Source organism: Salarias fasciatus, chromosome 22, assembly GCF_902148845.1.
Source record: "Salarias fasciatus chromosome 22, fSalaFa1.1, whole genome shotgun sequence".
Lineage (NCBI taxonomy): Eukaryota > Metazoa > Chordata > Actinopteri > Blenniiformes > Blenniidae > Salarias > Salarias fasciatus.
This window is the reverse complement of record NC_043765.1, coordinates 28,022,821-28,039,927: the sequence shown is the minus strand read 5'-3', so window position 1 is coordinate 28,039,927 and position 17,107 is coordinate 28,022,821. Positions and strand designations below refer to the sequence as shown.

General features: G+C 47.8%; 1 gene segment (V, D, J or C); it reads right to left on the bottom strand.

The window, feature by feature from the left end:
• Positions 1-1,455: 1,455 nt before the first annotated feature.
• On the bottom strand, positions 1,456-3,323 carry LOC115409004 (Ig kappa-b4 chain C region-like). The segment is given in 2 exon segments: positions 1,456-1,946; positions 3,137-3,323. Coding segments are annotated over 2 exon segments (357 nt in total).
• Between the last annotated feature and the right edge of the window lie 13,784 nt (positions 3,324-17,107).

Genomic DNA, 17,107 nt, shown 5'->3' with positions numbered 1-17,107 from the left:
CCACCATCACAAGAGAGTCGCAGGGGATGTGTTCAGTGCTGCACAGGAGTGACCTGTTTGTGGCTCTGCGCTACTGTTGTACATACTTTATATTTTGTTTTTTTCATTGCGTGTTTGTAGATTAGACTGTATACATTGGTGTGGTTTTTTCCTACTGTTGTACATAATTTATATTTTGTTTTTTTCATTGTTTGTAGATTAGACTCTATACATTGGTGTGATTTTTTTTAACAACAAAAATAAATATTTATGCTCTGATAGTGTGTCATTCTTATTCAGTGAAAATTTAAAGTATTTATGAAGCTAATTTCAACAGGGGGAGACAGACTCTCCAACTCGGCTCATCAACTGCAATAACAATTGAGAAAGTCAACATGTATGCTGATTTTCGAAGGACTAAAACAGACATCCCACCCCTTCTCATCAATGGGGACTGTGTGGAGAGGGTAGAGGACTTCTGCTTTCTGGGAGTCCACTTAGAGAAAGACCTGACCTGGACTATGAACACCTCGGAGCTTCTGAAGAAGGTCCAGCAGAGACTGCACTTCCTGAGGGTGCTCAGGAAGAACAACATCTCCCAGAGACTGCTGGAGTCCTTCTACAGGAGTACCATCGAGAGCATCCTGGGGTACTGCCTGTGTGTGTGGTACACCAGCTGCACAGCAGCCCAGAGGACGTCTCTGCAAAGGACCATCAACACGGCCCAAAAGATCACCGGCTGCCCTCTCCTCACACTGGAGGAACTGCATCACTCCCGCTGCCTCCGAAAGGCAAGGAAAATAGCCCAGGACCCCTCTCACCCTGGTCACCATATGTTGAGTCTGTTACCGTCAGGCAGGCGGTACAGGTCCATGACTACAAGAACAAATCGGTTCAGGGACAGTTTCTATCCGACAGCAGTTAGGATCCTGAACAAAGGCTAAATGGAAGGACAATGCACTCAAACGATGGCAGTTTTTTTTCTGCACCTGCACTGATGTTATTCTATTTGCATTGTATGCATCTTATTTATTTATATATTTATATGGATCTTTTTATCTACTTCATTTTTTATGTTACTTATTTATGTCTGTCTTTGCACTGACTGAAGGGCTTCGCAATTTCGTTGTACTTGTTACAATGACAAATAAAGCTCTATTCTATTCTATTCTGTGATGCTGTATTGTGTTTTATAAACTCTCTTCTGTCTCTCTGAAGTCCAGTCAGCACGTGAAGAAATGCTAAATTTTCACAATGATCTGAATGTGTATTGGATGACATGAAGGCAGGTTAAGCAGGTTTCTTGATCCTGAATGAAGAGAGCAGCTTCCTCTGACTCACTGACTGTGTTTTTATTCTGGTTCATATGAAATGTGTGAAACAAGAGGTGGAATACAGAGAAAATCCATCAAGTGAAATCTGTGCTCCAAAACGATGAGTTTATTGTTGAAAAGAAGAAATCCACGAGTGAACAGCTGATGTGAAAACAATGTTTATTTTGTCAAAGCTTGAAGAAAATCAGCAGGCAGAAGAGGAATATTGCTGAAGTCAGTTTGGTGTGAAGATAGAAAAAGGGAGAGAGAGAGAGTGACAGAGGTGAGATGAGTGAGAGAGTCCCAGTGAGTCCGGTCAGGACTGGGAACACTGGTCTCTCCTCAGTGTCTCTCTGAGGGGAGTCTGGGAGCCCCGGGTGGCCTCACAGGTCACAGAGCCCACCTTCCTCCACTGGTCTGCAGGGAGCCTCAGGGTGCTGCTCCAGCTGTAGAGGCCGTCCAGCTTCTGCAGCACCCCGGGGCTGCTGCTCTGCTCCCAGCTGCTGCTGCTGCTGCTGCTGCTGTCCTCCACCCTCCAGCTCAGACTCCAGTCTGAGGGGAAGCCCTTGTTGGCCAGGCACATGAGCGTGGCCGTCCCCTGCTGCAGCTCCTCTCTGGAGGGGGGCAGCACCGTCAGGGTGGGCCGGGTATCACCTGGAGGACAGGGAGCACACAGCCGCACAGCTTGAGTGGGACACCGATGCTTTTGTCCTTGAAGAAGTTGCTGTCAGATGCTTTTTCTGCTCCAGCAGTCACTGGCTCACACATTGTTTCACTTCCCTTTAAGAAGCCTCTCATGCACATCAGCACAGAGAGAATCCTCCAACAGTTTGACCTCAAACTCCTCAAACTGCACCCAAAGCAACGCAAGCACATGTCTCAACCTTTACTGGCAAAGATTTGAGTCCATGTTTTCACAAAGTTTATGAGTGGAAACTTTAACAACATCAGCTTCAAATCAACGTCGGTTTTTAAAATGATTTACAACAGAATTTCAAAAGACAAAGAGTCAATAAAGCTGTTATATGAGGAGGTTTTGACAAGAGCCATTTGAAGGCAGTTTTCAGTCCATAACGTAAAGCATTCATCAGTCCAAACCATCAGTTCAAAAGGTGAATTTAAAGTCATTGTTGAAGTTTCAATAAGGCGACGTCCTGCAGTGACTGATTTCTGACCAGAGCTTCTTCATTGGGAATCAAACATAGAAAAAGAATTTCTTTTGGAGCTTGTTGGATGTTCATTCAAAGCAAAGTACCATATAGAAAAACTTAATAATGTCGATGTTGAAAATACAATTTTCAAACTGAAAAGAAGCCCAAAGCCTGATTAGGTGATGAATTACAATTAAGACAATTAATATTTAGTCATCCCTACATTAACTAATCATGATTAATATGATTAACTGTGACAACCATGGTTTTTAATCACTTAATCTTGATTTTAATCCACTGGAAGGTTAAGAGGAAAACTTTTCTCCTTGATTTACTGAAAGTGAAGCAGAGCTGAGCTCTACCACATGAAATCAGAGGAGATTAAAACTTCATCATTACAATAATTATCTAGAAAAACACATCTTTCTGATCTTAATCACTCAAAAGAAGGTTTAATGATTGAATTTGAAGCTTTTAGCTGTTATTATTAAAGGAGAATCAACTTACTTCCAACATCCAGTCTGGTTCCTCCACCGAACGTGAACCACAGTGATACAAACTCATTGAGCCGCTGTACAAAAACCTCTGACTGCAGAGAGACACCACTCTCTGACTGGGAAACAAACTAACTCACCAAAACTAAACCAGGAACATACGTGACAATGTGGAAAATGGAGAAAACTCCAGACTCATCTTTAAATATCCAGCACATTCCTTCAATATTCCACTAAAAGTGTGAATCCAGAGTGAAAGTCAGTGATGAAAGTGATCAAGTCCCTGTTGGAGTCAGTCAGAGCATTTCCATAGAGAGACACTTTGCATCAGCAGCTCCATGCTCCAGTGCTCTGGGAGAGTTTATAGTCCTGACAGCTGAAGACTGGAGGACTGACAGCTGTCCTTCAGGACCAGAGAAGACAGAGAAATCCTCCTGCTCACAAACATGAGTGTGATCTGCGTCCTCATCTGGACTCTCCTCTGCTGCTGCTTCACAGGTAAAGTCCAGAGAATCCAACTGCTCTCCTCCATCAACATCCGTCCCTCTGAAATGAAGCCCACAGAACCATGAGGCTGCTTTGTCTTTCTGTCTGTGTCTCCTCAGAGTCCAGAGGCCAGGTCACAGTGACTCAGTCTGCAGCAGTCAGCTCTGCTGTGGGAGGAACCGTCTCCATCACATGTACCACCAGTCAGGATGTTTATACTTATAGTAGTGGTGACCAGACTTTATACTGGTACCAACACAAAGATGGACAACCTCCTAAACTGCTCATTTACTTCGTCAACCGTCGAGCTTCAGGAATTCCAGGTCGTTTTACAGGCAGTGGATCAAACTCTCGCTTCACTCTGACCATCAGTGGAGTTCAAGCTGAAGATGCTGCAGTTTATTACTGTCAGAGTCTTCATGAAATCAATGATGAGGAGGTGTTCACACAGTGAAAAACCGTCGTACAAAAACCTCCCTCAGTCAGACTGAACAGAAACTGAACTCACTGCTACACACTGATACACTTCACTGAACACACACAGCAGATGTTCAACCAACACACTGACAGCTGATCCATGTCTACATTGAGGTTTAAATACCGTGGTCACACTTTATTTGAATGCGGGTTCATAACACTGACATAACACTGTCATAATCATGACATGACATCCATCATGAATATTTATAAATGCTTATGACAGTTGTCATTAAGTGTCATTCGGTAGATTATGTCACTTTTGATGCAAGTTGACATTGTTGGAGATGTGTTTGTTATGACAACTTGTCATAAACCAAGACAACAGAACCTGTCATAAACATGACATAGTAGACTTACTGCCAAACTTTAAAAAACTACTTAGTTTTATATCTTAACATGACATTAAACTGCTATACAACTGTCATATGGTTTGCTTTGACATTTACTGTCATAGTACCTTCATGATTGTCCTAGCAGTTTAGAGACACTCTTATAACCTGATTTAATTGTGTAATTCCACTTAATGACATAAACGAAGGGTTCTCATTGTTCCACTTTACTTGAATTCAGAAGAAAGTCATGACACTCTTATAACATTTGAAAATGTCCATTAATGCACTCAGTACTTGGTTGGGAATCCTTTTGCATGAATTACTGCATCAATGCGGCGTGGCATGGAGACAGTCAGCCTGTGGCATTGCTGAGGTGTTATGGATGCCCAGGATGCTTCAATAGCGGCCTTTAGCTCATTTGCATTGTTGGGTCTGGTGTCTTTCAGCTTCTTCTTGACAATACCCCACAAATTCTCAACGGGGTTCAGGTCAGGGGAATTGGCAGGCCAATCGAGGACAGTAATGCCATGGTCAGTACACCAGTTACTGGTGGTTTTGGCACTGTGGGCAGGTGCCAGATCATGCTGGAAAATGAAATCATCATCTCCATAGAGCTTTTCAGCAGAAGGAAGCATGTAGTGCTCTAAAATCTCTTGGTACACAGCTGCATTTCCTCTGGACTTGATGAGACACAGTGGACCGACACCAGCAGCTGACATGGCTCCAAACCATCGCTGACTGTGGGAACTTCACACTGGAGTTCAAGCAACTTGGATTTTGCTCCTCTCCAGCCTTTCTCCAGACTCTGGCGCCTTGACTTCCAGATGAAATACAAAACTTGCTTTGGTCTGAAAAGAGGACTTTGGACCACTCTTCAACTGTCCAGTGCTTCTTTTCCACAGCCCAAGTCAGACGCTTTTTCCGTTGTCTTGAGTTCAGAAGTGGCTTGACCATGGGAATACGGCTGTTGTAGCCCATTTCCCGGACACGTCTGTGAACAGTGGCTTTTGATACCTGGACTCCAGCTTCAGTCCACTGTCTTTGAAGCTCCCCAAATTCTGGAAGCGGCTCTTCTTCACCATGCTGTTCAGCCTGCGGTCATCTCTCTTGGTTGTGCAGCGTTTCCTGCCACATTTCTCCCTTCCAACAGACTTTTTGTGAATGTGCTTTGAAACTGCGCTCTGTGAACAGCCTGCTCTTTGAGAAATGTCTTTTTGTGTCTTACCCTCCTGATGGAGGGTGTCAATGATGGTCCTCTGGACAGCAGTCAGATCAGCAGTCTTCCCCATACTTGTGATTTAGTTTACTGAACCAAGCTGAGTGTTTTTCAAGGCTCAGGAAACACTTGCAGGTGTTTCGAGTTATTTAGACCATTCAAGTGATTAGTTAAATAGCCTACTAGTATACTTTCTCATGATATTGTAATATTTAGAGATAGGATTTTTAAGTTTTCTTAAGCTGTAAGCCATAATCAGCAATATTAAAATAATAAAAGGCTTGAAATATTTCAGTTGATTTGTAATGAATCCAGAATGTATGACATTTTTGTTTTTTTAATTGCATTTCAGAAAATAAAGAACTTTATCACAATATTCTAATTTTCTGAGACAGTCCTGTATATATACATACATACATATATATATATATATATATATATATATATATATATATATATATATATATTAGGGCTGTCAAATGATTAAAATTCTTAATCAGATTAATCACAGCTTACAAATTAATTAATCATGATTAATCACAAATAATCGCAATGTCCAACTATGTGTGAAATATACCCTTTTTTCCTGTATTGTATTCACCAAAAAACGACAGGACATGATTTTATATATATTTAACACGTGATGTGTTTTATATTTAAGGCTCCAAATAAAATAAATATTCAAAAAAATAAAACATGCACACCATAACATAATGTCTGTGTGTGTGCAGCGCTCCCTCTGCAGTCCCTCTAAAGTTAGCTTTTGGCAGGAGTTACATGTTCAGGTCTGTAACAAATGTAGTAGCACAAGAAAAGTAAAACTAACAGATACCACACTTTTTTCTTGCACAATTAAACAGGACATTCTCAGCCAGTGTTCCTTTTAGTGTGGAGATCAGAAAACTGCTTCAAATTTTTTTTAATCAAACAAGTAGAATCCATGGGGCCAGCCGGCTTATCTCCCTCCATATTGCTTTCTTCTTCTGTTTTGATAAATGAACTGACGCCAGGCCTCCTTTGCCTCCTGTCTGCTGCCCGTCCAGCTTCACATGTCCGCGTGGGTGTGCGCTGCACGTTGGTCGGCGTGACGTAAAAATCGTCATGAATTCCTGTCCGCCAGGGTCCGCGCGGACGTCCGCACAGCAGACAAAACATGACGGTTCAGGGGAGGCGAAGTGAGCGTTTTGTCCCTGTGTGGCTGCCTACCCCCAGCACGGGACTAAACAGAGCAGTCTGAAGTATTACGCGCATCATTTTACTCACAACAGCAGAACATGACACCTGAAAAGAAAGCTCTGGGTGAGCACCGCCCCCCCGGTCCAACAGTACGGGTGAGCACTGGCCTATCCGACACAGATGCACACCTTGCTATCCCCAAATCTTGGTACGCAAATGAGTGTTACAATGTTTAATCAGGTACGCATTTTTTTAATTTGGTAGGGCATGCGCACCAGCGAAAAATAAACTAAATTTAAAGGAGTTAAAAGAATTTTCCAAGATACCAAGAACTAAGAGATAAGATATTAAGAAGTTGATATAAAAATTATGATTAAAAAAATAAGCTTTGGTATCATGATACTACCAAGATCCATAATACTTGGCTGGGTACTCATTTTGGTATTGTGACAGCACTAGAGTGTACTTTCAATGTCGAATTCTTCTTTGAACTGACCCCCTGATTGTGTCTCATGTGAATCTGATGAAGCAAAGAAAGGCACCTCAAATCAGCATCTCAGATTAATCATTTGAAGAATCGGATGGTAGAGGGTAATACCAAATTTGATGCCATTTGCATCAACACAACCAGAATTATCCACAAAAGAGTGTCCAAAAAGGTAAAATTTACTCCTTGGGATGCACAAGGGTTAATTACTTACAGGGAGCAAAGAGAAATTGTAAGAGTGCAGTATGGACTAATAAAGTTAAGGTGACTGTAAAAGAATGGTTAAAATGAAAACATATTCAACAGGGCTGAATGCTGCACTGGAGCTACCAAGCTAAAGCTGTCAGTAGCACAAATACACATTTAGTAGCACACAATTTGATGGTTTAATTAGTTTAATTGGTTAAAATTAATTTGATATCGGTCTAACAGTCTAACACCAGCACAACAACTAGTGGGCTTATAAGGGGGGTTGTGTTGTTTGAAATACATGTGAAACACTATTCAGGAAGTGGAGTTGGAGTCACAGATTAAAGGCGCTAGCCGCGATTTTAATTTAACCAGGACGAGAAAAATGCTTTTTACATCATGTACTACGAAGTCCACGCTATATTTCTGTCAAAAGCAATCACACATTGATCAGCGTGTTTTGGATATCTGGCCCCGCAAAGCGCTGCCTGAGGATTTAGTGTAACGACCTCTCTGCTCCAGTGGCAGGGCAGCAGCAGGGGGGGCGGAGCCAGGCCGTCTTCAGCGCGTGCACGACAGACCAGCGTGGAAGCTGAAGGAGCAACAGGGAAAGTGGCGATACCTCCACTTGCTGTTACAAATTCATTGTTGCAGCTACTTTCTGCATTGAGCATGTGGTGAGAAGGTAAAACATGGTTTACCTGAGACGAAGTGGCCATTTATTTTGAACAAAATAGAGTTGAAGTGGCTTCTGCTGTCTTTCCTCCAGAGGATAGTGCACGTGTATGGGGATGTGCATGTAGCGTCGTGCACGCTGAGTGGGAGCAGAGCGGGGGGGGGGGGGGTCTTTCTCAATGTGATGACTCAGGGCCAATAGAAACCCTTTTTAACTGTATTTCAGACATCAAGTCGTGGATGGCAGTGAATTTCCTACAGCTCAACCAGGACCAGACTGAGGTCTTAGTTTTCGGTCCCGAAGGTCGGAGAGAGAAAATTTTACCAAAATTATTAGATTTTAAACCAGCACAATCAGTTAAAAACCTGGGCGTGATTTTTGATTCTGAGCTAAATTTTATTCCACACATTAAAAACATGACTAAGATTGGATTTTATCATCCTAAGAATATAGCTAGAGTCGCCCGTTTCTCTCTCAGGCCAGTACAGAGGCGCTAATGCAGCTTTTATCTCCTGTAGATTAGACTACTGTAATGCCTTGCTCGCTGGTCTTCCCAAAAAGAACATTTCAAACCTCCAGTTACTACAAAACTCAGCCGCTCGCGTGCTGACGAGGACCAGGGGGCGGGCCCACATTACAGCGGTTTTACAGTCGCTGCATTGGCTCCCTGTCCGCTTCAGGATCGATTTTAAAGTTCTCTTATTAGTTTTTAAATGTCTTAATGGCCTTGCACCTTCTTATTCAGCTGATCTGTTTTTACCGTATCGACGCTCGCGGCCCTGAGGTTCTCTGGCAGCGGTCTATTGTGTGGTCCTAAAGCTAGAACCAAGACGCATGGCGAGGCGGCCTTCAGCCATTACGGCCCCCGCCTGTGGAACAGCCTGCCGGAGAACCTCAGGACCGCAGAGACTGTTGATATTTTTAAAGGGAGGTTAAAAACACCTTTTTAATCTGGCTTTTAACTAACCTTTATTGTTCTTATCGCCATCATTTTTATTTTTCATGATCATTTTTATTTTAATCTATTTATCCTATTTATTCGTTCTATTTTTTAATATGTACTTCTAACTTATTTTAATTTTTTACTTTATAAGCTTATCTTACTATTAACTTCGTATCATGTCTTTTTATGTCTTTAGCTGTTTTAACTCCAGTGTTTCCTCAGGGAGGTCCTTCACACCAGGAGTTGGTCCCAGTCTTCTGCTGGGGTCACTGCGCTCTGGTCCTCTGGTCCTCCCTGGCCTGGGGGTCTCCACACTTCGGTGTGCGGGTTCCCCTTGGTCTGGCGGGGTCGGGGGTCAAGCGCTGGGGCCCCAATGTTAATGACCTTTACCTTCTCCTGGTGTGAACGGCCCCACTGGTAGTGTTTTCCCATGATGCTTAGTGCCATGCCATGTCTCCTCTGCTGTGTGCAAATAATTCAGCGTGAGTGTGTGTGTGTGTGTGTGTGTGTGTGTGTTGTCGTATAATGCATTTACATTCTAACCACTATGTTGTGATCACTCATGTAACCATTGTATTAATCACATTCTAACTCATTATACTATGATTCACTTATATACGATTTATTCACATTTAATGAACATGTACTAATTCAACTTTTGACTACATTATTCTTCTTGTGTGCATCCTGATTGTCTCATGATTCTAAGGCCTCCAGTACAGCAGATTGTAACTGAAAGCTCTTGTTGAATAATTATATTGTAGCGACCGCAGGGGTCGCTAGGGGGCGGTAGAGGACCTCTGCTCCAGGACTGAGCACCGTTCCCGCAGGGGATTGTGGGTGGCGGGACTGTTTTGGCCGTTTCGGGCCGGTTTATGTGTTTTGTGGGGATTATTCATGTTTCGTTTCATTGTGGGTGTGTTCTGTTTATCGTTACTGTGCTGTTGCCATGTTTTCTTTTGCTTTTGTGTTCACTTTTAGTTGCACCGTGGGTCAGGGGGACCTCTGGGGGAGGGGCCTGGCCTGCGCGCCTCCAGGGAGGGTGTCAGAGGCTATTTGCGTGGGTTGGTTGTTTTAACAATAAACCTGCTGCTGTTAAACTAGAGAGCAAGCTGAGTCTCCTTCTCCGTCTCCGCTGCTCGTCGAGATCGCCACATTGGTGTCAGAAGTGGGATGGAGCCACGGCAAACTCCAGAGAACAGACGCCCGGAGAACGCGGGAAGGATCGCCGCGCAGTGGGGGACCCCGAGCCGGCCCGACGGATCCTGCAATTGGCAAAACACCGTCCAGAAGCGGCAAGGATGGCCGAAGACGGTGAAAATCGCGGGGATGCGGGAGCTCACCCGCCCACCACTGCGGCGAGAGCCACCGTCAAGCTGCCGAAGTATGACGGCGCCGGCTCACTGGAGCTCTTCGTCAAGCAGACACGAGTCACCGCTACGCACAATGGCTGGCGTGACCAAGACACCGCCGCGCATCTAGCCCTGGCCTTGGAGGGCAAGGCCCAGCAAGTTCTCCTCGATTTGGTGCCGGGAGAAGAGCGGGTCCTGGACGCGTTAATCACCGCACTCGAGCGGCGCTTCGGATGGCGCACTGTAGAGGCCGCTGAGAGAGAAAAGCTGAATAATCGCCGTTGCCATGAGGGAGAGAACCTGGGCTCCTTCGCCGCCGACGTCCAGCTATACGCGCGGCAGGGCTTCCCCGTAAGCGGGCTGGAGGAACTGGCCCTCCATGCATTCCTGCAAGGACTCACACCCGAGCGGCTGCGCCAACATGTGCAGCTCGCTACCCCACAGACCCTGGAGGAGGCCCTCCGGGAAGCAGAACGAGCCGAAACAATCCTCTCCACACCACGGGTCGGTGCCAAATCACCGCCCCGTGCTCGTCTGGTTGAAACTGCAGAAGAAGATGCCGAAACAGCCCTCCAGGCACAGCGCTCCACATCGCCCCAAACAACTCGTCGGAGACGCCGTGAAGATGACCGCTGTTACCGGTGTGGCGAGCCGGGCCACGTGGCAAGAAACTGCCCTGGTCGACCCCGAAAAGTCAGGCTCCGGGAAACGGGAAGGGAGCGGCGCCGTGAGGGGGTCGCCGCTCCCCATTCCAACCCCTCGCTCCGACCCGTGTCCGCTGGTGGGACAGTGCGGCCGCGCTAAAGGGCTGTACCTGTCCTGTCACGTAAACAATCAACCGTGTCACGCCTTTGTCGACACCGGCTCCACCATCTCCATCATGCGGCCTGGCTTCCTCCCCGACACAGCGGACCAACTCGCCGCCGACTGGGCCCCCACCGACGTCAAGCTGATGACTGTCTCCGGGGAGAAGATCGACATGGCGGGGAAGAAGCAGCTGACTGTCCGCGCCGGCGACCGAGAAATAAAACACAAATTCTGGCTCGCCAATATCCAGGCCCCCTGCATAATCGGTCTGGACCTGCTGAGCTGCTGGAGAGCCAAGATCGACGTGGCCCGAGGCGGCATCATCCTGGGGTCCCACTTCCTCCCGCTCAGGCCTGACCGGGAGAAACACTGCCGAGTGGGGCAGACCGATGACTCCGCCCACTCCGAAAGGCAGTCGTCAACTACGTCCGCAGAACGGGAAGTCAATTCCATTCCTACAAAGTGCGCACCAGTCGCAGAGCGAGAGCAGAGCTCCGCCCCCTCGTACTACCGCCGCTTCGTGAGAAACTTCGCCACCATCGCCAGTCCACTCCACCGGCTGACAGACAAGGGCCGGCTGTTCCAGTGGGACGACAGCTGCACCACTGCCTTCCGCTCCCTCCAAGCTGCGCTGACAGAGGCTCCTGTCCTGGCGTATCCAGCTCCAAGTGTGCCGTTCATCGTGGACACTGATGCCAGCAGTGTCGGTGTGGGAGCGGTGCTGTCCCAGGGTGAGGGGGAGGCTGAGAAAGTCGTGGCCTACTTCAGCAGAGCCCTGAGCCGGGCCGAGCGGAACTACTGCGTCACTCGAAGAGAGCTGCTGGCAGTGGTACTGGGTCTGCGGCAGTTCTGGCCATATCTCCTGGGTCGGCGGTTCCTCCTCCGCACCGACCACGCTTCGCTGACATGGCTGCTGAGCTTCAAGAACCCGGAGGGCCAGGTGGCTCGCTGGATTGAGATCCTCCGGGAGTTTGACTTTGAGATCCGGCACCGGGCGGGGTGTCAGCACAGTAACGCTGACGCGCTATCCCAGCGGCCCTGTGCAGCCGCTGAATGCCGTTACTGTCAGCGGCAGGAGGAGCGGGGACCCAAAGTCCAGAGTGCAGACGTGGTGAGTATCACCCATGGTCTCTCACTCTCCACTGATGAGTTACAGGCGTCCCAGGCGGCAGATGAAATGCTGAAATTCCTCCAGAGGTGGCTGGAGGCGGGCCAGCGGCCGGAGCGGGCCGAGGTGACTGGCTGTGCGCTCGAGGTGAAAGCCTACTACTCACAGTGGGGCTGCTTCGAGAACCATGATGGACTGCTGTACCGTCGCTGGAAGGTGCCGGGTCGAGGGCACGACTTACTCCAGCTGCTGGTTCCAAGAGCGCTCCGTTCCATGGTCCTGGGTGTCGTTCACGGTGCGGTGGGGACCGGACACTACGGCATCGCCAAGACACTGCACCGTCTGCGGGCTCGATTCTACTGGCCGGGCTGCCGGCTTCACGTCCACTGCTGCGACACCTGCACTGCTCAGAAAGGACCAAGTCAACGCTCTCAAGTGCCGCTGCAGTGTCATCAGGTGGGGGCCCCCATGGAGCGCGTCGGGGTGGATATCCTGGGTCCATTCCCCATCACCGACTCCGGAAACCGGTATGTGTTGGTCGCCATGGACTACTTCACAAAGTGGCCCAAGGCGTACGCGGTTCCTGACCAGAGTGACTCCACAACCGCCGAGCGGTTGGTGGAGGAGATGTTTTGCAGGTTCGGCGTGCCGGAGGAGCTCCACAGCGACCAGGGGCGGAACTTCGAGAGCCAGGTGATGGCGGAGGTCTGCAGGCAGCTGGGAGTGAAGAAAACTCGGACAACACCGCTCCACCCCCAGAGCGACGGGTTAGTGGAGCGCTTCAATCGCACCTTGGCCACACAACTCGCCATGCTCACCACCAACGAGACTGGGACCGCCATCTGCCCCTGGTCCTGTGGTCGTACCGATCCGTGGTACAGGACTCCTCCAAGTGCACGCCGGCCGCCCTGCTTTTTGGTCGGGAACTGCGGACCCCCGTGGACTTAGCCTTTGGGCCACCACCTGAACCAGAGCTCGCTGCAGGTCCTGAGTTGGACTACTTCCAGCGTCTGAGAGAGCGTCTGCATGTGGCGCACGCTTTTGCCCGGCAAGCCCAGGAGGACGCGGGGCTCCGGCAGAAGCGTGCGTATGACACCCAATGTCGGGGGCAGCCCCTCACCCAGGGACAGCGGGTGTGGGTGTACTACCCCACTCAGAAAGAGGGACTCTCCCCAAAACTCTCCACCCACTGGCGCGGACCAGCCATGGTGTTGGAGAGGCTGTCGGACGTTGTTTATCGGGTAGGGATGCCAGACCGCAGACACCTGGTGGTGCTACACCGGGACCGGCTCTCCCCGTACCGGCCTTGGGAGCCGCCCGGGGGGTGAGAAGCCGGCACCGCAAGCCCCAGGACTGTTGACGTAGACCCCCGGCCAGGACCGGTGCCGGAGGGTCTGCGTCGCTCCACTCGCCGCCGGCAGCGGCCGGGACATTTGGACTTGTTCTGTTCATGGCTCCGGGGTTTCAGGGACGTTTAAACCCCTCGGGTGGGGGCTATGTAGCGACCGCGGGGGTCACTAGGGGGCAGTAGAGGACCGCTGCTCCAGGACTGAGCACCGTTCCCGCAGGGGATTGTGGGTGGCGGGACTGTTTTGGCCGTTTCGGGCCGGTTTATGTGTTTTGTGGGGATTATTCATGTTTCGTTTCATTGTGGGTGTGTTCTGTTTATCGTTACTGTGCTGTTGCCATGTTTTCTTTTGCTTTTGTGTTCACTTTTAGTTGCACCGTGGGTCAGGGGGACCTCTGGGGGAGGGGCCTGGCCTGCGCGCCTCCAGGGAGGGTGTCAGAGGCTATATGCGTGGGTTGGTTGTTTTAACAATAAACCTGCTGCTGTTAAACTGAAGAGCAATCTGAGTCTCCTTCTCCGTCTCCGCCGCTCGTCAAGATCTCCACAATATTATATTCTTCATATTATGTTTATCTCGTAGTCATTATCTTATGTTATTTAGTATTATTCATATTATGCATGTTTTTGGTAGTGTGTGTACTCATGTGTGGAAAAAACAATGTATTCTTTCAAGTTTGTCTGCCTGTCATTTTTCATTTTTACGGCAGCCTCTTGGCAGCTGGACAGTTTGCTTTTTTCTAAAGCTGAGACTACAGGTCAATTGCCTCTCTGTCTCCCTCTTGCGCAAATGAGGCTCATTGGACAAGAAATGTGACACTATGAGTTGTTGCACAACACCTGGCATTTGGGAAGGATGGATGGAGACTTGATGGAGGCTGATAGGGCCTCCCAAGGGGTCACGGACATTGACCTTTGTAGGGAGGGGGGAAGAGAGGCAATTGAGAAGCAATGAATGGTTTAGAGCAATTGTGTCTTGACGAAGAGTCAATTGAGATGCAACAAACTTCCAAAAAATAGTATAAATAGATGGAGCGGAGAGCGATCGGCGCGTCAGTTCTTGTTGGTCTGCCTGACTGCCAGGGTTTTTTTTTTTTGGAAATAAAGTCCTCTTTTTGCATTCTGACTTCGACTCTGTCTGATTGTTCCGAGGAGAACTACGATTGAAGACTTCAAGAACCAAGAGTGGATATACTTGAAGATTTTGAGATTTTCCCGGAAATATGTTTGTGGGTTTTTTTGCACCGTGACTGGCCAAGGATACTTTTTAAATAAAAATCCACGACACTCTGTGCATCCTGAAGCTGCTCGAGGCCGGCCAGGGTCAAAGCAAGGAGTAGCTCATACTTCCGACCCTCTTCCAGCTGACTCCCTATTTTTCTCCTGAGAAAAGACCTGATTATTTCCTTCAAAGTACGTGTGACCTTCATGAAACAATTACTGTCTGTTGGTGTTCGAGAAAAGCAACCCTGTGACAGTCAGAGAGTTATCAGAATGTAACTATCAATCATGTAAACCCAACAGTATAACTTCCCAAGCAGAGGAGAGATCGGTGCCATTTTCTGCTGGAGACTCTGATGCTGTCAGATCTCACAGACGTGGTCCAGGACTCCTGTTTATCTTGCTAGCATTTAGGTTATCTCCCTGTCTGATCAACTTTCTATTGATTTAAAGATCTTGTGCAGAGACTTCAACGTTTCGAGCATTCTTAATCACTTTTTTCTTCAGTTTTCTGCTCAAGTCTCAACAGTGTGTGTGTGTGTGTATATTGTGTATATTGTGTGTGTGTATATTTATTGATGGTGCGGTTTTTATTCTCTTATTTTTATGACTGTTTTTACTGTTCAGCACTTTGCGTTGTTTTTATAAATATGAAAAAGTGCTCTTGTGATACTCAAAATGTTTTGTTGGAGATTGTTTTTTGTTTATCTCCTCATTAGAATGTCATTTTACTTCATTTTGGGTGATTATTAAGAGACAGATATAAGGGCATGACATGCTGTTCTCTACAAGGACACAAGGTGGCAGCACCCTCTGGGAGTATTCATTCGGTGACCCTTTCAGTGTTGCAGAGCAAGGAACGTTCACAATCCGAATGAATGAAGAAGGAGCAACAGATGTCTCGTGTGCTGATTCCTGTGGAATATTTTCACTATTTACAGGGCACTCAGTTCAGCCGGCTTTTTATATATCTGCCTGCGGAGCCCAAGCTGGGACCCGCTGGGACCCGCTACACTCTACAAATAAAGTTTAATTTGATTTGATTTGATGTGAGGGACCAGTCAGAGAGCTCGGGGGTGGTGCCAACATTTCAAACTGAAGTCAGGGCTCAAAATTGTGCAGAATCACAGATAGCTCCTTTAAGTAATGAACACAAGCCAAAATGTAGTGGTTTGTGAAACTGACAGACAGGTTTGTACAGCTCTGGAAACTTTTTATGCCAGCGATCATTTAAAGTGGACCTATTATGCTATTTTTCAGTCATGTCATATAGGTCACAGACACCTAAAAACATAGTATATAAGTTTTTTTGCCCCAAATTTGTCCTATTTTCGGAGTTTGAGCATTCTAAAAAGTGGCTCTGAGGAGCCTTCTTCAGAACAGCCTGTTTTTGACAGCCTATTTTCCGTGATGAACTTGAACGCATCTGGCCACGCCCACCTCGTGAATTTACTGTCGTTAAGAAAGCACCTTACAGGAAGTTAGACTGGAAGTTTCAAAATAAAACACAATGCACAACCTCACGGATGAAAACTTTTTCCTATATGTTGTTGTTCCGCCGCCTCGGGAGGAGAGAATCAGCTCAACAGGGTCCAGACAGCAGCAAACGCGGAAATTACCGTTTTTATATAGAATGAACCAAACAAAAGTAACTATAGGATAAAGAAAAGCTCTCATTTGAGATCAAAACATAAACCATGTACTCATTCTTGCTGGAAGTCTATAAATTACAGATTAATGTGGCTGGACGAGCAGAGCGACCTCGCAGAAGCGAAATGAGGTGTTTTTTTAATTTTCTGTTTATATCATGTGTTGTTCGTGTGATATCTAGAGCAGAGAGCCTCTCAGAGGAGCAGCCCTCTTCATCCGGACGGCGCTGCCGGTGTGTGTTGACTTTGCGCCCGGCGTGCAGTGCGCCTCCGCTGGGCTCCGGAGCTTCGCAGCGTCCCGGCGAGGAGAGGAGCGGCCCAGCGGCCGGGCGAGCCGTGCGTCTCCGCCGGCTTCGGGACCAGCTTCCGTGGAGCAGCTCCGGGCCGTTTACCCAATCGGCCCCAACTCGGCCCTGGAAGTCAGACGCCCGGGCGCCGTCACAGCCGCGGCCGACTCAAAGAGCCTCTCTGCTGGGGAGAGGAGCTCCGCTACGTTCCCATCCGAGCTAACTGTGGCTAAGTTAGCAAAAACTGTCAGGTGGTCAGCTGACCCACCTGAAGATGGTGGAGGAGCTGACTTTATGAAAACACTGGCGATGGATGAGAAAATACAGCTGAAATGAGCGACCTGTCCGGGGGCCGGCCAAAGGCTGGATTCTCTTCCGGGGGGGAGTGGCGTTCCTCTTCATGACATCAGAAAGAG